Below are 26310 nucleotides of genomic sequence, written 5' to 3'. Positions count from 1 at the left end.
ACACACACACACTCATATACACCACACACACACACTCATATACACCATACACAAACACACACTCATATACACCACACACAAACACACATTCATATACACCACACACACACACACACACACACGAGAGAGAGAGGGAGAGAGGGAAAGAGGAAGAGAAGGAGAGAGAGAGAGAGAGAGAGAGGGAGAGAGAGAGAGAGGTCTTAAAAACACACACATAGATTTGGAGTCATGTGATCTATGGAATAAGGTAACCATGAATTAAGAAAAGCACAGGATTTTAATTAGCCAGCTCTTCTTGAATTTTTCCAAGGAGACCTGTCTTTATTACTTTTATTTTGCTGTAATGAAAATGCCCTGGCAAAAACAACTTAAGAGATGGAGAGTTTATTCTGACTCAAAGTTGGAGGTCAGTCCATCATAGCAAGGAAGTCACAGCAGCCAGGCTTGATGCACCTGGTCACATTCTACCCACAGTCATGAAGCAGAGAACAATGGATGGATATGCTGCTGAACTCACTTTCCCCTCTTCACACAGTCAGAGCTCCTATCCTAGGGAATGGTACCACCCACAGTGGGCAGGTCTTTGTACCCCATCTAACCTAATAAAGATAATCCCCACAGATATGCTCAGAGGCATGTCTCCTAAGTGATTCTAGATCTCATCAAGCTGACAACTACAATTAATCATCACAGCATCTCAGCTCCAGACTACTACAGCCATTGGCTGTCAGTTTGCTCTGTGGGTACAAAGAATGCTGCAGTTCGATGCTGTTGCTTCTTCATAACGGTGCTGTCATTGGTGGGGACGTTTGGAACTGGCACAGGAAGGTCTTACCAAATAATGACAACAGAGATGGGAGTAGAGGACAGACTCATAACACAAAGAAAAAGGCTCTGCCTTCCATCCGGCATGATGAGAGCTCTTGAAAACAAAGAATGAGGTAGATGTCAATCAAAACAAACAATCGAAGGCTTTGTATGTGCAGCCACTTCAGTCACCATCATTTCATATAAAACTAGAGAAATGTATTCCATGTGCCAACTGGGAAAATACACAGATATTTGAAACTGGTGGCGTTTTTTCTGATTAATGTTCTTAAGTCAAAGGTCAGTAAAACTATCTTGCATGTGTGTGGTTAAAAACATAATGATTCAAAGAAAATAACCCTACAACCATTCTGTGATGGGGAGGCTTCTTTAACCCCGTTAAATTCCCTAAAGGCATCTCCATGGTAATGACAGAAAATATCCAGAGAGGAGGCGGATGAGCAAAAACAGGGCGAGCAACTGACAGATCTCTGTGGCTCCTGCAGCCACCCACAGGCTCCTGCAGCTCTGTTCTGTAGAAGCACGGTCCTTAGAACACTGGAGGGAAGCAAGAGGAGGGATTAAATTCCGTGGGCAAAGACACAGGTGAAGCAAAGGGATAAGCTGTAGCAGCCCCACATGAGATGGACTGAGAGTCAAGAGACAGACATCACTCCCAGTGTCCCTTCTCCTGGCTCCATGGACTGGGATGCCCTGATTGCATTTATAAGGCTGGTGTTCTACCCTCAAGAACAATGGATCTGTGTGATGACGTACTAACCTTCACATCGAAAGTGGATTTTTGATGAAGAATGATTGACACTAGGGATTCATGCTAGGTCAGATAATGGTTGCTCTAGCCCTTGGGGTGTTTTGAGACTCCTAAGACATTGCTGAAATGCCTGGCACAGCTTGGGTTACGACCATTTGATGGGATCTCAGCTACACTCTGCATGAGTCTCTGAGAAGAGATCTGCCCATGTTTTCATCTCAGCCACTTAAACCAAGGGAGAGAAAAGCAGCTTCTTGCAGATGCAAGTGACTTCGCCAGAATCTTCCAGATAGGACCCTGGGTAGTTTAAGCTGAGAAGTATCATTAGAAAGTAAAAGCAACTGGTGGGCAAGCCATCACTTGGCATGTAGCCAGAACTCACCAGATATTGGCAAAATAAAAAACTAGATACCTGTCCGAAGTCTTATATTTCTCCTCATTGGAAGGACTCATTTGTGGTTGCTGTATGCTTCCCTTGGATTTCACAGAGCCGGCAAACTGAAATTGTTTTAGCACTCTTCTCCAGTTGGCAAAGTCCTGTGGAAAGCCCTGGTGCCTCTCCGCTCCAGTGTGCACAACCTCATAAAGTAAAAGTGTAGGTGATTATAAACTCCGTCCCTGTCTGCAGCCAGATGGTATGTCCCGGAGAGCATAGGAGTTGATGCTCTCTCGGCTCAACCAATCCAATAAATCGTAAGAATAAAGATACGGAGGATGAGCATCTTCTTGGCCTCCCGTCTGTTCCTTTAGGTTCATGATGCGTAACCAGGTTAAGTTTTCATTTTTAAGCTCCATTCCTCCCTCTCTGTTCTCACAACACTGAGCCTGAATATCCTCATTTGTCATTGCTAAGTACGAGTTCCCTGCTCGCTTCTTGGAGCCCAAATAATCTATTCATCCCATGTCTCTGCCATGAACCCAGCCTTTGCCGGGAGCCCATTTTGTCAAGTCCCAATGTAGGAGAAAGTCACCAGATTTCATGTGTATCTTGTGTGCTTGTTAGCCAGCACACTGGGGTGGGGATGGAAAAGACCTGGTCTCCTTGACTCTGGTCACCGTTATGTACACACTGTAGTTACCGTGCCTAGCAGAACAGCCCAAGATCTGATAGCCCTAGGATTCTGCTCTGATATGAACTATACATAGTGTGATGGAAATATAAGCAATCACATCTCAAAAGCTATTAGTCTTAATCTGAAGAAGCAGTTAGCATAAAGATTCTGTGTTGTGGTTTTGGGGTTTTTTTTTTTTTTTTGGTTTGGTTTGGTTTAGTTTTGGTTTCAGAAGGGGGGAGTGTTAATTGACTTTTGACCCTGACTGTTGTTTCAAGACTCAGGAGCTATAGTGGGGACCCGAGCCTCTGTGGGTTAGTGTGTTTAATATTTACATAGCCATTGAGCTTGCCTGTTTCTATCTGATACCTATCTGAAAATTTCTGGCATTGAGCACTTAGAAAAAATTATGGCTTATCTGTGCTCTGGTCGTTTGCTTCAATTTGTGTGGTTCTATTGGTCATTTTTGTTTTTTTGCTTTGCTTCCTTTTTGTTTTTTGTTTTTTGGGGTTTGTTTTGTTTTGTTTTGTTTTGTTTTGTTTTGTTTTGTTTTAAGTCAGGGTCTCATGTACCTAGACAGGCTTTAAACTCATTGAGTAACTAAGGCTAGCCCTGAAATAACTACGTAGCTGATCATCCTGCCTCTGTCTTCTAATCACTGGGATGACAGTAATGAGCCACCAAACCTCAGAAGGTCGACAGAGAAATTGCAGAACATTTTCATAGAAAATACTTCACATTGAAAAATGCCAATTTGTAACCAAGAGTTCAATCATGGTACGAGAAATGGAACAAGTTGACATCAAACTTCAATGCCAGCCCTAAGGTCTTGTATCTAAATAGTGCTCTGTCACTGGCTCCTGACCTCTCATTTCCAGGTGCTCTTCAGCAAAAGCCAATGAGGGACAACCTTATGTGACCCCCGTCACCATCATTCTGTATGCTTTTTATTTTTGATGGCTGAGAAAGTTGCTTTATAAACCAAAGCAAAAGCTGTTATGACATAAAATATGCTGACGGATAGAGTGGACCATTGATGCTTTTCGTGGGACAACTAGGTACAAGGGCGTGGGTGTTAAAGGCTTCTCCCAGGAGCTGGAGAGACGGCTCAGCAGGTCAGAGTGCTCACTGCTTGTGCAGAGGACTCCAGTTCAATTCTCAGCAGCTATATCAGGTTGTTCACAACTGCCTGTAACTCCAATTCCAGAGGGTCCAACACCCTCTGGCTGCACACACACACACACACGGTGCATGTACATAAACCCATGCACATGGGCACACCACACACACACACAAATTTAAAATATTACATCTTTTTTAAAAACTTAAAAATAAAATCTCTCCAGGCATCAGGGCAATGCAACTACATATAGCACCTCCTGGTAAACTAAAGCATCAGATTTAAACCTTTAACCTTTTGTTTTTCAAAGAGAAGCTGGAGGACAATCTTAATAGAGTTGAAAAAGAAAAACTCCAGGGCAGGAAAACTAAATCTTGGCAGCTGCCAGCAGATGGAGAGAATAGAGAAGAAAGGGGGAAAGGCGTGCCATTTCAATTCATCATCATGGAGGCCAGCCATGAGGGAGGAAGGGAGGGAGGGAGGGAGGAAGGGAGGGAGCGAGCAAGCAATTAAGAAAGAGCAGAGAAGCCCAGAGTACCTTAGAACTCAGTACTCAGGCTTAGTACTCAGGCTCAGACTAGCATCCAAAAGAAAGAGGAAAAATTAAATCATTCTGAGTCCGAAGGGTGGGCAGACCCTGTAGAGCCTCTTGGCCACCAGCAGGGACTGCCCTAGTTGGGAAGTCTTTGGGATCCTTCAGTGGTTTGGTTTTGCTGTTTTGAGGCTCAAGTAGCCCAGGCTGGCCTCCAACTATGTAGTTGATGATAACCCTTAACCTGTGGTTCTGCCTCCACCTACCCAGTGCTAGGATGGTGAAATGTATACCACACCTGTTTATGCAGCGCTGGGGACTGAGCCCAGGGCATTATCAATGCTGACGGAGCTCCTTGCACAGAATCTCACCCCCAGTCCCCTTCAGTGCTTAGTGATCCTACAATAGATATTCATGCAACCTGTATCTTTCAAATCATTATATCAAACAAGTGTTATTGTTTGATATAATGACAATTATCATATCAGGTACAGTTGTGGTACTTAGAAAATAATAACTAAATATTAGTAAAAGCCAATGAAATAATGATTGCAACTTGGTACTGTTTGCTAAGAAATATTGCTTGCTATAAATTTTCTAAAAGTTAGATGCAGTAGGATCCAGTCACTAAAAGTCCACGGGTTTGGGGAGGTAGCTCAGTGGATAAAGGACTTGCCACACAAGCTCTTTGAATGTAGGTGCTCGTAGGCACTAGAGATGTCAGATTCCCAGAAGTCATAGGAGGTCGTGAGACACTTGACATGCGTGCTGAAAGCCGAACTCAGGTCCTCTGCAAGAGCAGAATACACTCAACTGCTGAGCCATCTCTCCAGCGCAACCTTGAACTTCTTATCCTCCTGCCTCTTCCCCCCAAGTACTGGGATTACAGGCCCCCGCCACCATGCCACTCCCAGAGGTACACACATACCGGCAAACACTCCATCCAACCAAACTACATCCATCCCCAGCCTCTAAATTTTGCTTCAATTCCTAAGCCATAACAGTGCCACCTTTGTCTGAAACCATCGTTTCTAAAACGAAGGAGTTCTCACAGTACCCATGTTACAGTTTGTTCTAGAATATCTTGCAAAAGGTTCTTGTGTTAAACACTTGATCCCTGGCTGGTGGTACTTGAGGGAGGTGATAGAAACCTTCTGAAGTGGGGCATAGTTACAGGAAGTAGGTCATTGAGACCATACCAGTGAAGAGTGTGTTGGGATGCTGCCTCTCCTCCCCCTCACCAAACTTCTGTAGCCCCACTTGCCCAAGGACAGAGACTTACTGAAGTGCTGAAGGCTACTGTTTGTTTTCACTCCCCTAAACAAGTTTGTTTGACTCAACTGTACAGATATCCTTAATCACGTGTAGGGGGGACATACTCAGGCAGGAAATCCGTCAGGATGCTCCTTGCCTCCGATTGGACCTGATTGAAAATACAATGGCTTTATGGTTTTGCCTTCTTTAAGCCTCTGCAAAATGTGACTCATCTCCATTTTCCAAGAACCCAAAAATGACACTGCTCAGAGTTCATCATCCTGGACAGTATTGAGTTAAAGCTTGCTTCAAATTTGGCTCAAAATTGTAAAACTGGTCTTTCCCTTGTAATTTTCAGGATTAATACTTCCCCAGTGCCCTAAGGTGTTCTTTCTAATATGTCTCCCCACCCAATCTCCCCAGTGGAGTTCAAAGACAGTGGAACCAGCTAGCCATGGACTTAAACCTCTGAAGTTCTGAGCCAAATAAAGCTTCCTTCTTTTTAAGCTGTTTTCCTTCAGGCATTTTGTCACAGCAACAGAAAGTTGCCCAATACTATTTAACTAAAGGTGTATCGACCGGTATGGTTCTGTCTGTTAATGTACATGCTGGTTTGATTTGAATGACTTGAATTCAACTCTTAAAATTATTTTTTCTAATTTTTTGAGATTATAAGACAATTATACTTCTCATTTTTCTTTCTTCCCTCTATACCCTCCAAGATACTACTCCCCCCTCCTTCAAACTCATGGCCTCTATTTTTCACTATCGTTGCATGCATATGCATATATACATATATATATATATACATATGCATATATATATATGAATATATATATTCCTAAATATAACCTATTTCATATAATGTTACTTATATGTCTGTATGTGTGTTTTCAGGGCTGACCTTTTAACACTGCACAAATAATTGCTCTGCCTTTTCCTGGGGAGGACCACCTCTCCCTTCCCTAGGGAGGACCACCTCTCCCTGCCCTGGGGAGTACCACCTCTCTTTTCCCAGGGGAGGACCACGTCTCCCTCCCAAGCTTTCCTCAGTTGCCTGTAGTTCTCCTTTAGGCTTGAAGCTTCGTGGACTCTTCCCTGTCCAGTATGGCACGTCCATTGGCGTCATCCTTGTCAGCTCATGTTTGTGTAATATTTGGTCATGTGTGTGAGACTTTATGGGTATCATTTCTGATGTTACTAGGAGACAATCTCACAGTAAGCTCCCTGCTCCTCTGGCTCTTACAATCTTTTCAAATTCTTTCTTTATTCTTGAGAATTGTATACATGTGTACAATGAAATAAACTCATCTTTATCTTACCCCTTGAACTCACCCCAATACATATTTTCCCAATACATTCACCTCCCAACTTCTTGTCTTTTCATTTTGTCTTGTTTCTATTACCCACTAAAAGCAATTAGTGATGCCCTTGCATACATGGTGTAGAGACATTCTTTATTCACCAGGGCAAGGAATCTTATCAAACTGAGCAGCCATTGTTTTAAAGACAAATATTTTTATTTTTGAACACATTTCAGAGAGGCACGTTCTAATTCCACTGAGATTTTCTCCGTGGTGGAATTAGAATGTCCTGCATTTCTTTGTGTCTCTCATTCGTATTTCCCTGGGATTCTGATGAGCAATATTAATTTCATAATCAGGAAAAGAAATCTTTTTACAAAATTAACTATTTTCTAGTTGACATAAAACTATACAAGAACCCTGCATTCTAGAGTCTGGAGAAATAGCTTAAGAATATTGATTGTTCTTCCAGAGGACCTGGGTTCAATTCCCAGCACCTACATGGTGGCGCATAACTGCTTGTAATTCTAGTTCCAAAGAATCTGATGCCCTCTTCTGCCCTGCAGAATTCTGTATGTATGCAGGCCACATAACATCACACACATACACACTAAAAATAAAAGATATATAATGTTTAAAAATGTGTTCTGAAGGCTGGCGAGATGCTCAGAGGGAATGGACCCTGCCACCCAGTCTGATGGCCTGTGTTTGATCTCTAGTGCAGAGTCGACTCCCACAAAGTGTCTTTTGAAGTTCACACAAAATTAGTAAATAAAAAATGCAATTTTAATTTTTTTTTTTTAAAAAAAAAACCCTGATTCTAGAAACAACTGGCCAGTTTCATTGCTGTTCTGTGCCCATCTTCAAGGTCAAAGTTTGTCGCATCTCTGATCTGCCTGAGAAAGAATCCACTTTGCCTTTTTGGGTAAAGCTTCTCCAAAGCTTACAGATGAAACTCTTCCATTTGACTTTCTGCAAAACAATCCAGTTCCTTCTGGAGCTAAACGGAGACAAAGCTAATAGCAGAACTCTGTCCTTCAGGTTCAGAGTCATGGCAAGGGCCATAAAGACACAGCCGTGAGCTACTCTCTCCCAAGCACAGTCCAGTTAGGACAGCCTTGGAAACGTTTGCTGAAAATGTGACCTGCCTCTTCCCTTTCTATAGGACCATGTGCGGCTGTCTTCTGCACAGATACCTGGGGCAGAAAAGATTTGGGGGCTTGTCTTCACAGCTTGAAAATGTATTTCCTTTCTGAAAATTGTCTTAGAAAACTGAAACCCAAAGGAAATGTGGGGGTTGGTTGTTTTGTTTTTGAAAAAAAAAAATTGAAGTCATTCCAAAATACACTAACTGCTGTGAGTGTGTGTATGCATGTGTGGGTGCCTGTGTGTAATGAAGAGTGTCTTCTTCTATTGCTTATTGTTTGAGGCAAGGTCTATCAGTGGACCTGGAGCTCACTGATTGCTGAGACTGGTTAGGCAATGGCTAAGCATCATCTTCGCTTTTCCATCCTCTTCCCACTGCCTCCCAGCACTGCAATTATAGGCAGGTGCAGCAACACACAGCTTGTTAAAAATATGGATGCTGGAGAGCCCATCCATCAGCCCCAAGCCTGTATAGCAATTTACAGAGGTATCTCTCTAACCCCTACAGCTGTGTTTTTAGACCACCACGGTTATACTCTAAGAAAGTTAAATACACAAAAAACCAGGACACGGGACTCAGAAGATGGCTCACTGGAGAAAGTACTTGCCCACTTGACGGGCAAAGTTGAGGACCAGAGTTTGAATCCTCAGAACCCACATCAAAATCTTGGCAGGCTTAATGACTTCCTGTGGTCTCAATACTCACAAGGCCAAGACCAGGGCCTCTGGGACAAGGCAGGGCTACACTTGCCAGAACTGGTGAGCTCTGAGTTCCGTGAGAGATCCTGTGTTAATAAATGAAGTGGGGGGTGCAATCGAGGAAGACACCTCGATTCCAGACCTCCATACACGCATGCAAACATGTACCTACACATGCAGTCCCACACATACTCCAACATGCATATGCATGCATACATACCACCTCTGTCAACACACACCAATAACAATAATAATAAAGGATGCCTTTTAAACCACCTCCCTACTGAAGATTCAGCTCAGGTGGTAGGCTGGTTGCCTAGTTTGTACAAGGCTTTGGGTTCAATTCCTATCAACAAACACGCACACACACACAAAATCCCTTTATTAGGAAGTACTTAACTGACATCAATGTAATTCAACCCATATTCGTTGAGTATTTCTGACAGATACCTAATACCTAAGCAGGTAGAAGGGTGGCTAAAGTCCTCCCACCCCACCTTTCCACTGACATCTGTACACTAAGCCTTGATGGAAATCACTCGGTTCACTCTGGTGTTCCTTAGTCCAGCTGTGGAAGTTCAGGATGAACTGGAGGTGATAAACCACTTTACAACACACTCAAATCTTTTGGCACAGAAGGAAGGTCGAAGTTTTTGTTAGCATTGGTAGAAATAGGAGTTGTTCTTTCTTCTCTCGACTTTTTTAATTGATGAAAATTCTTTACACAATTGCTAGAATAAGGCACCCGGCAACTTTCTTGATATTTACGATAGTCTCATCAGATAACCAATATAAAATATCTTCCAGAATTCTGCATCTCCTCCGACTTCAGAGTTTGTTCTTGGGATGTTAGAGATAAACAAAACTGGGCTTAATAAATCTCTCCGATGTTGTAAATATAGTTTCTGGTCCTTTCTCTTCTTGGAGCAAGAGGCCAGATCCCACCAGCAATATAGATAGCCTGGCCTTTCTCAAAGATGTCATTTCATCAAACATATTATGCTTTAGCCAAATGCTGAGAGCCGAGCAGGAGGCTTTCCTATGGCTTTGCCTGAAGATCACTGGCCTTTGGGAAACTCAGCATCGCCCCCTTTGATCTGGTAATTGAATCTGGACTGAGAAAAGTGGATGCTAAGTGGCAGAGGGCAGATGTGAAACAAGGTCTTTCTAACTCCAAAGCACCTACATATAGCAACTCATTTAGATGCGGTGTGTGTGTGTGGGTGTGTGTGTGTCTGTGGGTGGGTGGGTGGGTGTGTGTGGGGGGTGTGTGTGGGGGTGTTATAATCAGAAATAGACCACAGGAGCCACTGTGACTAAGCATAATCTCATCCCCAATGATCTGCTGCCCATGTCAGAAAGGACTGTCCTTTGACATGTGACACACCTCTGCAGCGATGACTGTGATCACCTAGGGAGATTACCCAGTTTTCATACTCTTGCCCAGGTTTCCCCAAGACCAGGTAAATGAGTATGGGGTCACGGGATCACTGTAAACAGTTCCGTTGTGCAGTCAGGTTTGAAACCATTGCTCTCAAATGTTGCTTTAAAAGGAGAGAGAAAGAAAGAGAGAGAGAGAGAGAGAGAGAGAGAGAGAGAGAGAGAGAGGGAGAGAGAGAGAGAATGAATATAAATTGTAAGGAACTTTTCCATTTTCCATCCTGCAAAAAAGATTGAGTAAAATTCTGCTGAAAGCATTTCAACTGCTCCTGAAAGCAGGACCTTTGCTATTTGCTGCTCCAGGTGCACACACAGACTTCAACTTTGTATCTGACTCCCTCACACTTGGAGAAAGCAGAAAGCACTCAAGGCACAGGGGAGGGCTTCACTCTCATCCCTGTGGCACCTTGGCACTCTGCTCCTGTACCTTTGACCATCGTTTTAATGTGACGAGAGGAATCATTTGGTGAGCTAATCAGAAGTGAATGTGACCATGCATGGGCCGAGGACCATGTAGAGAATCAAATCAGACTAAGCCCATACAATATAATAGATCGTCAACTCACAATGACTATTTGGGGGGTGGTAGAAACAGGATTTTACCCTCTAGCCCACGCTGGCCTCAGATTGAAAGCAATCCTCCTGCCGTTGTCTCCTAAGTGCTGGGCTTAGAGGTGTGAGCTCCCACACCATATCTGCCTTTATTGTTATTTTGAGTCAGGGTCTCACTTGGGAGCTCAGGCTCTCAGAAAACCTCATGCCTCAGCCTCCCAAGGGCTGGGGTTACAAGAATGAGCCACCATGTCCAGTTTGGTTGTTAGTGCTGCTACTGCTGTTCTTGCTTTAAGCCAGGTCTTTCTGTCACCCAAACTGTTGACTGTAGCGTTTTCAGCTCGCAGTCAGTTGAACCCACTACAGTAGTACGCAGAGATACAGAAGACCGTCTGTACCAACACAATAAAGGGGCTGAGGCTGAGGTCGATAGTGTTGCAGGATATCTGATCACACTGGGAACCCCAAGATTATGTTGTTTGCTGGGAAAACCTGATTCTAGTTGTGGTGTGGCTCACCCTTAGTGCACAGCTTTAATCCCTCTGGCCAGAATCCAGACACAGCCTTAATATCCACCTTTATCCCAAACAATGAAGGTAAAGTTAGTTTACAGAAGGAAGCAGCCATGTTTGAAAGTGATGCCTAATTGAGTGGCAGAGAATGTGACAAATCAGAGAAAGATTTGACAGAATAGGATATGCCCGCTCTCAGGAGAAGAGAGAGGAAAGGGAAGCTACTTAAGACAGAGCAACAGCAGTAGTGGGGTGAAGAGAGAGAGAGAGAGAGAGAGAGAGAGAGAGAGAGAGAGAGAGAGAAGAGAGAGGGGAGAGAGAGAGAGAGAGAGAGAGAGACAGAGAGACAGAGAGACAGAGAGATAGTTTTACAGAGATTCTTTGTTGAAGAGAGAACAAGCTAGACACAGATGAAGATAGAACGAGCCAGAGAAGAAGGAGCCAAAAGACAGAGCAATTCAGTAGCGGCCCAGAGAACCCAGTTTGAATCAGTCAGCCTAGAGAGGAGTTTGAGCCAGAACAGCTGAGTTGAACCAGCCAGTCAGAGCTCAGAAGGAAGTAGAAAGAGTGAGTTTACTCAGCAGTAAGTCTCAGAGGCTGAAAACATTCTATGCCTAGAAGCTTCCAGGACTGGACATAGGTTAGAAACTGAGGCAGTAATCCCAGGAGACTACAGTTACCAATAGGAAAGTTACTTTAACACATGAGTACTTGCTCAGCATGCTATGAGGATTTAAGTTCAGCCCCTATTAGTGCCAAGAAAGAAAACAAGAGACTGAGAGGGGGGAGACAGAGAGTGGGGGATGAATACAAGAGAGAGCAAGAGGAAGGAAAATATGGAAGGAAGGAAGGAAGGAAGGAAGGAAGGAAGGAAGGAAGGAAGGAAGGAAGGAAGGAAATGTTTCACTAATATAATAAAGAAAACCAGCCTGCAAGATGGGCACACATTCCTTTCAGACCCCTGAGCCATGGCTATCCCTGGATGGCCCTCTCAGGCCAGTGTGCCCAGAGGCTTCTGTCTGTCCACAGTAACCAATCCAATGTTTGCCTGCAGAATGAAGTTGCTGTCCTCCTGAAACCCATATCTGAGAAGATTCAAGAAATACAGACTTTCCGCGAGAGAAACCGGGGGAGCAACATGTTCAACCACCTCTCGGCAGTCAGCGAGAGCATCGCCGCCCTGGGGTGGATAGCTGTGGTGAGTTGCAACGGAATGCCACACACCCCTCACCACATTTTCAGGGACTTCCAGGGCCACCTTCACAGGGCCTCCCTCCGTAGTCTGGTCCACTGAAGGAAGGTTCCTTCCAGGGTGGTTGCTTCAGTTTTTTCTTACCCTGTGTAAGCCCTGTGCTTTCTACTCTGAAATGGGAAAGTGTTCCTTCAGCCTTTACAAAACACCCACTGCCTCCAACTCTCACCCATCCCATCCATCTTTGCTTTTCTTCAGCTTCTTCGAGGTGTTCTCTTTCTTATCCTAATTTTTTTTCCTTCTATGCTTGGGTGATGGTCCTGTTTTCTCAGTCCCCCAAACCTGGTCCTTATGTCAAGGAGATGAACGATGCTGCCACCTTTTACACAAACAGAGTCCTGAAGGACTTCAAGCACAGGTATGTATCTCCTCTCCTGGCTGGGTTTTCAGACATTCATCAGACATTTGCTCTGAAAGCTTAATAGACTTAGTCACTAGACTCTTCATTGGTACGCCAAGTATCTTGAAATTAAAACCTTATCTTTGAGCTGGGAGCCTGCAGGCCCAGCACTTGGAAGTCAGAAAGAGAAGGCTCAGGAATTCAAGGTTGTTTTTTGCTCCGTAGAAAATGTAAGATCTGCCCAGGCCACATGAGACCTTGTCTTGAAAAAATGAAAAAGGCTGTTGAGACGGCTCAGCAAGCTTCTTGCCACCACACCTCGATAGCCTGGTTAGAATTCCTTCAACTCTCTTAGTCGAGGAGAGAGAGGTGTCCTGTGACTTCCACATGCACACCTCGGCGTGCATGCCAACACATATGACGCACACAAATTAAATAAATAAATGCAACAAGACAATCAAATAAGGGGGTGGAGACATTGCTCGGTGGGTCTGAGCAGTTTCCGCTCTTCCAGAGGACCAGATTTGGGGTGCATTGTGCTAGCTGCAACTTCAGTTCAAGGGGAGCTAACACCCTCATCTATCCTCTGCAGACACCTACAGCCTCCCCCCATATTCACACAGCGGGACACGCATACAAGTATAAATAAAAACTTTTTATTTTTAATACATTTTTAAAAATAAGTTTTAAAATCCTACTTTTGTAGGGAAAGCCACATAAAGAGGGGCTTGGATTCCTGACGGACACACACATTTTATAAAGAAAGCTGCCTCAGTTTTCCTTCAGTGAATAACCTGTCCCCAGTTGACCACATGTCTCTACATTATGAATTTCTGTACTTAAAGAATGAACCTATAGGATGGAACGATTTTTTTCATGTTTCAAGACAGTCTCTTGAAGTATCCTGATGTATCTTGAACTCACAGCTATTCTCCCAAGTGCCACCAAGCCCAGTGGAAATTTCCACTGATCAAAGTAGAGGTAGTGAGTGACTACACAGAAAGAATTGAGGAGCCCAACCCTGAGACCGAGGAGACTGTGAGTGAGGCAAAGGGGCAGGAAACAGGAAACTGAGCTGAAACAGGACCTGGGGGACAGACATCTGTCGTCTGAACAACCATCAGCAGCTGTTGAAAGGGCAGAGTTTTGTCTAAAGGACCAGCATGGAAAGATCTGGTATCCTACAGCCCAGATAATGGATGCTAGAGAGACTGATCTGAAGTTAGAAAAAAAGTACAATGAAATGGAGATAGGCCAGGCTGAGAAGGTATCTAGAAAAATGTCTCTTAAGCTATTTACAGATTGTCCCAACAGCCCTCACCCTCCAATGAGGTCACAGCTGGCTAAGTGTGATGTGGCCAATCCCTGGTAACTACTGGAGGAATTGGGACAAAAATAAGAGCAGTGGTCTTCCCCTATCTGGCTCTGGCCTCTGGTAGGTCCCCTTTTGAGCTCTCAGAACTGGCCATCAGCTGACAAGCCCACAGGGCCTCTTAGGGACATTTCTTCCTTATTCCAGACTGCTCATATGGAAGAAAATCAGAGGACCTGGATTTTTCTAGATTATCATCTCAGTGACTTTACTGATGCAGATCTGAGTATCAGAACCGGAAGATACACTTTACATAGAACATAGAAAAATGTATAGCATATACAAATACCTTCCATGCTCTAGCCTATTGACTAGAGAGTACCATTCAAAATTTGCATTTTTGAGGGAGAAGTGTCTTCTAGGAGACTTTTTTCTTTTTCTTTTCTGTCTGTGTTTGTTTGTTTTGAGACAAGATCTCACTACAGAGCCCAGTGAGCGGCTTCAAATTTATGATCCTCCTGCCTCAGCCCACTGAGAGCTAAAAATGCAAGCATATACCACCATACCAAGCTATTTTTAAAGTCAATATTTAATCAATATAGTTATATATATATCCCATATTGAGGTATAGGGAATTGTTATTATTTTACATATTTATCCCACCAACAATTAATTTCACAATATTTTCACCTTCTCCTCTGAAGAAACCTATACCTACCTGTTGCTGTTTCTTGTTTCTCCAGCCCTAAGTATCTACTTACTATCTGTGTAGTCTCCTGAGGTGGTGTCATCACCAAAGGGTTTGAGCTTTCCCTCCAATCTTTGCCCACATTGAGGTTGTTTGAGAGCTAGGAGTTGAACTCAGGACCTCCCTTGTGTTAGACAAAACACTAAACTACACCCCCAGCCTTCATTTTTCTTCATTTTGAGACATTCTCACCAAGTTGCCCAGGCTAGCCTTGCACTCACTCTGTAGTCTGGGCAGATCTTTAGTGTGATTCTCCAGCCTCAGCCTCCTTTTATAGCTGTAATTCCAAGATCATGCCAACCAGCCCAGCTCAGTCTTTGCCACTTGATCTCAGCTATAAATGTTAAATATAAAACACCCATCAGTGTCACCATACACTTCATCAGCAGAGTGCCTTAAAAAGATATAAAATGCCAGAGACATGTCACCAGAGATGTAGATGGGTTCATCTGGGTCTCAGCCCCCCTTGAACATCTTATTCTGGTGAACTGATGAGTGTAGGGAGCCTTGCATCCCAACATCCGTCTATGGGTAGGTGCCCCAAGTTCCCCACAGGGCCTCCTCTGTGTTACCATGTGGCAGATATGTAGGAGAAAGACCTGAAAGACAGGCTGCCTGTGGTTGGGACAGAAGGACTGTGGGCCAAGGATCCTGCTCCTGTGCTCCCTAGGCAGCTAGCTTTGCTGGCTGTGGCTCCTTTTTCTATTATATGTACAGAGCCGGCTGGTTGTCTTGGCTTTGCCCAAGGTGTGATGTCACGGCTTCCAGAGCCAATGAAAATGGAGGGAGCTTCTCAGCTCCCATTTGTTTTAGATCCTGCTCTCCAATAGAGACTAACTTCAGGTAAAGGACACCACGCAGTTATTCTTTCCTATAGTATTTTTTATGGAACTTTCTTTAAGTTAAAATAATACTGCGATGGTTAAGAGAAAAACACATTTACATATACAGATCTGGTTTGGGGTGGTTGTTAGAACTTTTTATGCAATTATTCCTTCCTACAGTTTTTTTCCTCTGGAACTTTCTCCAGGTCAAAATAATACTTCAGTGGTTAAAAGAAAAACCACATTTGCCTATACAAAACTGGCCCTCATTGGTTGCTAGAATTTTCAGAAGAAGCTATGTCAAATGCGCAGTCTGATTATCTCTAGTGTGTGTGAATTGCCACGTCTGTGTGTTGTGTAAGTGTAAACACACACATACACACAGAGAGAGATGAGACATCTGTATAGGTAGAGCATGTATGTAAACACAAGCACTAATTCATTTTGAAGTGAGCCTCCCCCTCTGATGGCTGATATGTGTGCACTGCTTTCTGCGTCTAGGGCACTCGCTGAGAGCCTCACAAAACCCTACGGTACAAGGCATTAATGAGGCAGCTCTAGGAAGCGACACTCACTTAGGGGATTTTAGTTATAAGAGTGAAGCAGAGCCTCATAGATTCCAGTCATCGAGCCAACAAATCAAACTGTAGAAGACAGCAGAGCGATTGGGAGTCCAATCCCTACGTGAGTTCCTTCCTCACCGATAGAACAAGGATCTGACAGAGGATGAACCTAAGACAGGAGAGGTTCGTTTCAACCCCCTTGACTCAGGAAATACAGTCCCTGGGCTGGGAAGACATAGCCATAGGGCTGGCTTGTCCGCTGAGGCAGTGAGAGATTACTCACATCTGGGCAGGTCAGGAAGCAGAGACGGGACAGGAGGTGGGGCTAGGCTATATACTGGAAGGCCCGCTCTACAGTGACCAACAGCCTACAAAAAACCTCCACCTCTCAAAGGTTGCACAATCTCCCAAAACAATGTCGGAGGCTTGGGACCAAGTCTGCAAACATCTGCTGACTCTGAGGGACATGTCCCAGCTAAAACATCTGACTCTGAGGGACATGTCCCAGCCAAACCATAGCTGTCTCCCTGTTCACTTTCCCCATGGCCTGGGCACGGCTTATGACAGGGGGCTGTAGGCATGGCACTGACACTCAGAACATTACGAGGAAAGGAGTAAGTGTGGAGAAAAGCCACGGTTGTCAAGAGGCTCAGTAACACAGCTTTCTCCCGTGGTCCTCTTCAGATGACCTAAGTAGATCACCAGGCTTTCACCAACTCAAAACTCAAATGTTTTCTCATTTTCTGACTACTACTGCTTCCTTCAAAATGGGGAAAGGAAAATTATGGGAGCAGAAATGGCCCAAAGAAATGCAGCAAGGTGGGATGAAATATAACTAAATATGAAATTCTCAAATAATTAATAATAATAATAATATATTTTAGGAAATAAATGCAGCCGTTTGCCTGTTCTAACGTCTCTCACAGTCCCAGGGGTTAGCCCTATTAAGAAAACCTTTCAGTGAGTTCTTCATTCAATAAAATAAAATCTGATCAAAGTCCATAGTGCTCTAATTGTCAAGAGCATCCGATTAAGGTACCTCATCGAGAGTCACCTTACAAGTATGGGGTCTTACCTGATAATAAGAAAATATTTTTCTTATAATATCAACTTGCCCATCATTCATGACTGTCTCCATGAGTAGAAGTCTCCAGCCAATAATACTTCTAAAACCAAGTACCTGCTGGATTACTAGAAAACAAGCTAAGTGATTTTATTCCTCTGTTTCTTTTTTCTTTTTGATGCCGTTCTTGCTCCTAGAAGCATGCTGTTCTTTATTTTATGAGAAGGAGGTCAGAAGGAATGGTCTGCTCTCTTCAGTCACCTCCACTCAGAATGGCACACTTCACCTGCCAGCTCCATGTGGCCAGCTCCCCTTCTCTGTGTCTCTGTCTGTCCATGTCCAAAGCTGGGAGCACTGGCCATCCTCCCTCCTCCCTCTGGAGCACTCAGGGTTTCCCACATTCTCAGTGCTCTCCTTTGGCTCGAAGACAGTTGTTCCGGACTCCTCAGGAGTTCCAGCTACCAGGTAACGAAGTGTAAAACTGTAGTTTTGATCTTAACTCTGTTCTCGTCTGCTCTCTCATGACAAAGCGATCTGCGCCACGTGGATTGGGTGAGGTCCTATCTCAACATCTGGAGCGAGCTGCAAGCCTACATCAAGGAGCACCACACCACGGGCCTCACTTGGAGCAAAACAGTAAGTACCAAGCCCTCTCTGACCCGAGTATCAAAGGCCATAAAGAGACTGTGAAGACGTGTATCCCATGTGGCCTTAGAATTTATCACAAGATGGGACAAAAGCTTTATGGAAACAGCATTTCCTTTAGAAGACTCTGTTAACTGCCTGCAGAGCACGTGGAAAGGAAACGGTTAGGCTGCCTATGATAAGGATGCAAAGGGGGTATTTTTTATTTAGCCATAAAGAACAAGATCATGTCATTTGAAGGAAAAATAAACGGAGCCGTAGGCCACCATGTTAAGAGAAATAAGCTAGTCCCAGAAATAGGACTCTCTCCTATTTTCAAACTGTATGATAAACATCTATACTTAGGAAAATGTCATAATGAAACCTATTATTTTATATAATCAATGTATGCTCATAAGAAAACAAATGGAAAACTATCACAGCTATTAAGATTTGACTGGGTGGTAACTGCTTACCGTAGACGGCTCAACTCAGGCTCAAGGGTTTACAAGTACAAGATGGTGTTAAGGGATAAGAATTAAAGGGAACACAAGCATTTGGGCGTAGCTGTAAATAAAACACCAACTAAAAGTTCAAAATATTTCTTTTTGATATAGCAAAGTTTAATGAACAATCTTTATCATGGTGCATTTGTCTTGTTTGGGTTTGCTATGTTTGCTCTTGGTCAGGAGAGAATTGAGACAGTGCCTCCTACCTTCCAGGCTGGCCTGGGTAACCTTAAATAACCTTAATCTTTTACCTGCCTCTACTTACCAAGTGCTTGAATTGCAAGCATTTGCCACCACACTCGCTTCGTGTGGTGCTGGGAACCGAGCTCAGGGTCTCAGGCATGCTGAACAAGCATTGCACCAGATAGACCACATCTCCAACCCAATCCTAGCGCTTTGGCTGTGCCTTAGCAATGGAGTAAGCCTCTGCTGAGGTGTGCTTTCCCTTTAATTTCTGTACGGGAAACTACAATGGCCCTGACCGCTCCAGCCTTGTCTCAGCTCCTTCCTGACTCATTGAACATTACAGCAGTCGCTGGCTGCCTGAAGCATCCTGAGCACATGCAACACTCAGACCAGTGGTTCTCAACCTGTGGTTCACGACCCCCAAGGGTGGGGGTCAAACAACCCTTTCGAGAGGGTTGCTTAAGACCATCTGCATATCAGATACACTAAAATTTGTAACAGTAGCAGAATTACAGTTATGAAATAGCAACAAAAATAATTTTAAGGTTGGGGTCATCACTGTATGAAGGACTGTATTAAGGGGTCACAGCATTGGGGAGGTTGAGGACCGCTGGCTTAGATGAAAGCCAAAAGAAATGGCTGATTCTGAATTTGATGTACACATACTGCTTTGCCTCAGTTGCAAAATCCTGGATGGATATTGTGCTTATCACCTTAGTTTCCCAGAGGTAGGCACCCCACATCTTCCCCTCACCTCAACTCGAACATCACAGCTTTGCGGAAACATGCTCTTCCCCAGCTCCACCTCCAGGGTGGGGGTTCTCCTCTGTGTTTGTTGTTTCCTGAGCATACCTTAGCAGGTGCCCTTGGAGTTTCTGTGTTCTCACGAGCTTAGAAAATCTCCTCTGTGTTCCACCAGATTCCTGACTTAGAGCTCAGAGTTCATGCTCAGCCAATGGAATCGGGTTTATATAGTGTATATTCTGGGCCTCTTGGGACCTTCCTTACCTCCTGGAGTCTCTGTACTTGCTTCTGGTGGAAAGTCCCTTCCATTAGAAATGAATATTACCTTTAAATAGCCAACAGTTTAACTGGGAAGAAACGTAAGTGAGACGTTTGTGAATTCTGTCCAAAGGTCAAGGTCCCACTGACTGCTGTGTCCCAGCACGCAGCCCTCAGCAAGTGCTGAGGGAAGCCAGCTCAATTTGAGGTGATTGTGATTTTCGAGTTTTGAACAGAGTGTGAGTTCCTCCAAGCCTTTCCCAGCAGGAACAAATGTTAGCAATGGCCCCCTCCAAACTGATGTTCCTTTTCGTTTTCTACCTCGCCTCTCCCACCTCACAGCATAATGATATAGACAAGAAATTCCATGCATTTCTAATCGGTTAGGGGGCAGGGAATGGGGGAGGGGGGCGCAGTGTGGAGTGAATGTTTTGTAGACTGATTAGAATTCTTGCACATCTGTTTCAAATGAAGGACCATCTTGTTATAAATCTGTGTGTCCTAAAGGGCAAGTGTCACATCTTGGTCATAGGATAAGCCACCATTAGAGAACGATAAGATGGGGGTTAGGAGTCCTCGGAACCATTATTGTTTTCTGACAGGCAAATATAAGAGGGACGACAATCCACTTGTGGAAGACAATGCCAACCGATGCTAATTCTCCAATGAGACTCATAAAAAAATGGATTTAAAAAAAAAACTTCTTTTAAATAGTTTGAATACCCTTCCTGCCACATATAAAGCTAGGAGATCATTTCTGTGAATATAAAAGAGAAGATCTGATTATTAATGATAGAAAAATATGTAAGTGCTTTTCTTTGTTCTAGAGTGAATGCTCACTTTATTGTGTTCAATAAAAAATAAATCCTTCTAGAACCCTGAGGTGTAGCTGAGTGGAAGAATGTTTGCATAGTGTGTGTGAAGCCTGGGCTCACTCCCTCATATCAAGGGGTAGAGGAGAATATTCACTTTGTACCAGTACCTTTCCAGATTTTTATTGCAACTCAAGGAGACATGTATTTTATAGACACACACTAACACTACAAGCCTACAGCCAACTCTCACAAACTTTGTTTTCCTTTTCATACACAACGTGTTCGGATAGCTTTTCTTTTATGTCACTTTTGATAACGCTCTCGCTGAAACTAAAAGTCGATTTCACAATCCACACAACATCACGTCCCACATTTTAAAAAGCAATGACATAAAACACGTGTTATATATTTACTGGAAATATAAGCGATCCCTAGAGCAGATTGGGCCTCACAGATTGCCACGTTAGTAACAGCTATTGTTTACTGAGCACATGGTTTAAGTCATGAGAAAATTCTACTGGAAACAGTAAGTGCATGTGCCTGTTATGCACACACTCTAACAGCCAGCCACACCCCATCCTATGCTACTTCTTCAATCGGACAGTGAAATGATAGTTGTGACCCAATACCAAAAATATGAAGTAGTTACAGTAGGAAAGCATTTATTCTGCACCATGCATGTACAGCCTTTTGAAAAGTGGCCAGACTTATGCCTAGACCCACATTTTTTTCCTGATTTTTACCCTTCTTGTCTAAAACTTGAAGGAAAAGCCATTAAAAAAATGCATTATAAGGTTAGAGAGATTGATCAGTGGTTAAGAGCACTTAGTGTTCTCGTAGATGACCCAGGTTTAATTCCCAGCACCCTCATCTCCATGATTTATAACAAAACAGTCTTTCATTTGAAACAGATGTGAAAGAATTCTAGTCTATAAGACATTCTCCCCATCCACAGCCACCCTCCTTCTTAAAACCCTTTAGAAATGCATGAAATTTCTTGTCTATGCATGGCTCTCAACCATCCATAACTGCAGATCCAGAAGGGTCTACCACCCTCTTCTGACTCCTCGGGCACTAGGCACTCACATGGTGCACGGACATCTTTGAGAGCAAAATTTTCATACACATATAATAAAACAGTTACAGTTTTGAATTCGAAAATTCCATTCCAACTTTACATTTCTAAAAACTGTTACGATTCCAAGTGCAATCTATTGTCCAAGTCAAACTAATTTCTCGTGGATTGCTCTTCTGGTGACATACCAGCAAAATGAATGTTTGTAGATAAGGCAGAATCCCAATTCTTGCAGACAAGAGGGACTATTAGAATTATCTGATCAAAATGGCCCTTGGGAACAAAAAATAAACACAGTCCCTTCGTCTGTTTATCTACCGATCATAAGTATGCAGAAACAATTCTGTATTTATGAGAAGGCAAGGATCAAAAAGACTGGGGGGAAGGCATGGTGTTGGTGTGAACCACCACAAGATTCAGGCATTTGCTTTTTATTGCGTGTGCGTGTGCATGTGCATGTGGGGGGGGGAAGGGGGGAGTGTGGAGGTCAGAGGACAACTCTGGGGAGTCAGTTCTCTGCCACCATGGGTTCAGGGATTCAACATAAGTCATCATATTTGCATGGCAAGTGCCTCTGTCCACTGAGCCATCCCACCAGCCCATTGCATCTTTGCAGACAGCCCAGTGCAATGCTGCCCAGACTACACAAAGTGTATGGATACACAACACCTCAAGGGTCTTGAGTAATTCTTGTTTTCTTCCATTTTCAAGTTGGATTTTGACATTTTTTTTCCACTCTGGGTCTTTTAGCCTATTACTAAAGACCCTGGGGTCCTCTGCTAACAAATACCCACCCCACCTCGAAGAGAGCAGCTGCAACCGGATCTTCCAGTTGTCGCCTCCTAACCTTGGCCTTCCGAGTGCAGCTGTGCCAGCAGCTGCTGCCCCGCCTGTCCACTTGTCACTGACAAATGTGCAACTCTGAGGGTAGGGATTGTTTAGGACAGCAACAGGGGAGGCAGTGAGTGTGTGCACAGCGTGTTGGGGTGGGGGCGGAAGTGTTTGGAGCTTCAGAGCAAGCAGCTGTGAAGTTATCTGTCTATGTCTCATATTAAGTTGACTTTGGTCCATGGAATTTTGTCCTTTCTCTGAGCTTTTCTTCAACTTGAAGCCAACATGGACCTAGCAGCAGTCCAAACCAGAAACTACTTGAGTTTTCAGTTCATTCCTTTCTTCTAGAATCTTTCTCATGTTAGTTGATGTTGTTGCTTCTGGGCTAAAGTTCAGAGACACTTTGTTAACTAAATTGATCTTTTGGCACAAGCCTGGTAGAGGCACCAATGATCTGCCCACCCGGCAGTTAGATTTGTAAGAACCACGAGCAAAAACTTCAGACCAGATGCCTGCAGCTGGGAGACCGAAGCCCAGTCCTCACACTTGTAATAACACAAACAACTAAACTTTTCCTGTGAGTTGTTCAGATCTTTCCAGGAATTTCACTCTGGTGTCAAGATTGTGGGCATAACCCTGCTCGTTCGCGCAGTTCTTACTTTAGCTTTAGAAAGTGGCTGCGGTTATCTGTGAAGTAGAATAAAACCACGTGGATGGATTAGATACAGTCTTATGTGTTGGATTTAATGAATCTTACATTTTAGAGTTTTGTTGTTTTTGTTTGTGTTGTTTTGTTTGTTTGTTTGTTTGTTTGAGACAGTGCCTCATGTAGCTTGTGCTGCCCTCAAACTCTCTACATAGTCAAGGCTAGCCTTAAATTCTTGATCTTCCTGCTTCTACCCCAAGTACTGGGGTTTCAGGCATACACCACAGCAGTTAGCTGTGATACAGTTGTGTGTGGGTTTGGGAGGGTGGGGGACACCACGGCCATTAAGTTGGCACAGAGGACAACTATATGGAGTCAGTTCTCTCCTTCCACTTCTACATAGGTTCCAGGGATCATATTCAAGTCAAGACTTGTCCTGAGCCATCTCACCACCCATGTTTGGTTTAATGTCAACCCTGTGAGCTTTAAACATCTTCCCTGTGTGTTAGCTGTCCCCCATCAGAACTTCCCATGAACAACCAGGAAAGTGCACATTGCGAGTTAAAATGATAAATAAAGGTGAAAGGTTTCTTCCCCAAGGCAAGCCACCTCAGCATTATTTCTGTCCTCCCAGAGAGCCATTTCTCTTTCGGCCTGTTTTTCAATATAAATCCAAATAAATGTCCATTAACAAAGCAGAAGGCTAACCCTTCACTTGTGGTCCAATTAAAATCTGCCAGAAGGCATTCTGAGCTACTATAAATAATGTAGACTCCACGGTGCGTTGTTAAGTGTATGTGAGTTGCAGGTCTTCTGGCTCTCTCTGGTCCCTCTTGACATTTACAGAAGTGGCCTCAACCTTCTATGTGCATGTTTCATTTAGAGCTTGTGCAAACCTTACCTTAATTCACCGGTCACAGGGAGCAGCTGAGCCTCAGAGGGCATGTCCCTTGTCTGGGCTGCAAAGCTCACTGCTGGCCTCTACAGATGCCCTTCTTTCTGGAGTGGCTCTGGGAAGGGCACCTGCCCAGAGCTGCATTAACTATCCCGACTTGCTCTTGCTCCTCTAGCTCCCTTTAGGGTCCTTGAACGGCCAACTACAGACAGTTCCCCGGCTTACAATGATGCAACTTCAAGATCTTTGTTATTGTTGTTGTTTGCGTTTTCAATTATATTTATCCGTCAAGCTTGTGTGTGCATGCACATGCCATAGCTCACGTTCGGAAGTCAGAGGACGACTCGCAGGAGCTGGTTCTCTCCTTCCACCATCTGGGACTCTAGATTGAATTCAGGTAGACAGGTATCTTTATCTGATGAGCCATTTATTGACTCGTATTTTTGTTGTTGCTGTTGTCTTATTTGTTTGATACAGTCCCATATACCCTTGGTTGGCTTTGAACTCATTGTATAGACCAGGCTGGGCTGGAACTTTGGGCAATCCTCCTGAAGCCTCCTGAGGCCTGGGATTATAGGAGTGTGCCACCACACCTATCTCAAATGGTTTGGGTTTTGTTTTGTGCCTGTTGTTGTTGTTTTGTTTGGTTGGTTGGTTTTGTTTGTTTTTATGCTGGAGATAGAACTTGAGGCCCAGCACATATGAGCCAAGTAATGTACCACTGAGCCGTGTCCCTGGCCTCCTGCAACAGTTTTTCAGTTGCAGGTTGGTCGCAAAACCAGTGGACGCCTGAACTTTCTGTTGTGGATTTGGACCTTGTCCCAGCGAGCAGCAAGCACCACCCTCCTTTTCCAAAGCCAGATCACAGGAGGACACTCACTCCATCCACACTGTGCAATGGGGCTAAGATCAGGGGATTAAATATGCTGTTCCTTAGAGCCTTCTCAACCTGCTGTGAGTTTGCCCAGGTACTCTCCATGGTAAGGCAAGGAAAGTCTGAAGCAGCATTCTCTTCTGGATCAGAGGCATGTTGATTAAAGTGGGTTAAATCCCCACCAATAAACCAAGGAGTCCCACATGCATAAATGAAGCCAGGCTGGGAATGGCCGCCTTGGCTTCAAAGAGACCACTAAAGCTAACCTAACATTTCTGTGTCAGCCGCTGTGCACCGAGTTCTGAGAAAGGTGCTAAAAATATCGGCAGGTAAATGACATGGCAGGCGTCAGTGTCACCTGCTAAAGTTCACATACAAGCTTGCAGAGCTGATGTGTGACAGACATGTCTACACACACCCTAGAAAGGGAGCCCCTGGGATGATTGCAACACCAAAGTCCAACTCGGTGAACCAAGGAGCTTTTATTGGGATCACGAACAGGCACATGGGTGAGGAGTTACAGGAGATGGGGTAACTCCAAAGCAGCCCCATCACCCAAAGCCCCCAACACAGATGACAGCTCAGAGCAGCTGCTTCCCCAGAGCTCTGTGCACAGCAGATGGCTCACCAAACCCAAGAATCTCCACCTCAGTAACTAGGCTGGAGTCTCCTCCCCGGAAGTTATTACCTCCTTCTATATCAAGGGAGGAGCCTTCCAGGATCTTGCAAGTCTCCACATTCTCAGACTTGTGATGTCTCCCAAATCTCCCCTCCCCTCTGAAGGGAATTCGTCAGTTCAATGGAAACTGCTCTCCAACAAGAGCACACAAGCAACACAGAATGCTGGTCCAGAGTGAGAGCCCTTCAAGGGAAAAGTCCAGGAGCAGGGCTTATGTAAACAAGGAAGACAGAGAGGTGCCTGGCATCCTGGTCTTGCTCCAACAGCAACTCAAACCCTTGCTAAACAGAAACTTCAGAATCCCTGGTCCCACCTGTATCCTCCTGAAACACAACCCCAGTTAACAAGACTCCCTAGGTGATGTCTCTGCATGTTACAGATTCAAAAGCCTCATTTGTTTCAGTCGACCCAAAGAAGTTATTTACAGGGAGATAATTTTTGTTGGTGTGGTAGTTTGGTTGTTCATTTTTTTGAGACAGGGTTTCCTATATTCCAGACTGTCCTTGAACCCACTGTAAAATCAAGGATGACCTTGAGTTTCTGATCCTCTTGCCTCCATGTCTGGGTGGAGTGCTGGGATTACAGACATGCACTGCTTCACCCAGTTTGCACAAGGCTGCGATTGAACCACACACTTTGTAACTGCTGGGCAAGCATTCTACCAGCTGAGCGACCTCCCCACTACCAAGGTCATTATGATACACAAATGAATGCAGTAGTGTAAGGCCATACTGGAAAATAAGCTAATTAGGCTCCTGGATGGTCAGAAAAGGCTACAAGGCTGACACTTTGAGGGATGTGAATAAGAGTTGGTGCAGGCCCTTTATCCCAGCCCTCAGGGCTACACAGAGAAACCCTATCTCAAAGAGAGGCAGTGGTGGT

At 44.2% G+C, this 26310-nt stretch overlaps 1 protein-coding gene across 2 annotated transcripts in view; it reads left to right on the top strand.

The window, feature by feature from the left end:
* The window catches only part of Cap2 (cyclase associated actin cytoskeleton regulatory protein 2), a 148407-nt gene that overhangs the window by 91945 nt on the left and 30152 nt on the right, over positions 1-26310 (top strand). For both annotated transcript variants that reach the window (XM_028763265.1, XM_028763266.1), the window contains exons 5-7: positions 12245-12388; positions 12715-12800; positions 17823-17928. In XM_028763265.1, the coding sequence (XP_028619098.1) occupies positions 12245-12388; positions 12715-12800; positions 17823-17928 (336 nt within the window). The remainder of the gene's footprint in view (positions 1-12244; positions 12389-12714; positions 12801-17822; positions 17929-26310) is intronic.

Source organism: Grammomys surdaster, unplaced genomic scaffold, assembly GCF_004785775.1.
Source record: "Grammomys surdaster isolate TR1022 unplaced genomic scaffold, NIH_TR_1.0 137, whole genome shotgun sequence".
Lineage (NCBI taxonomy): Eukaryota > Metazoa > Chordata > Mammalia > Rodentia > Muridae > Grammomys > Grammomys surdaster.
The sequence above is the reverse complement of the archived record's forward strand: the minus strand, read 5'-3'. Positions and strand labels throughout refer to the sequence as shown.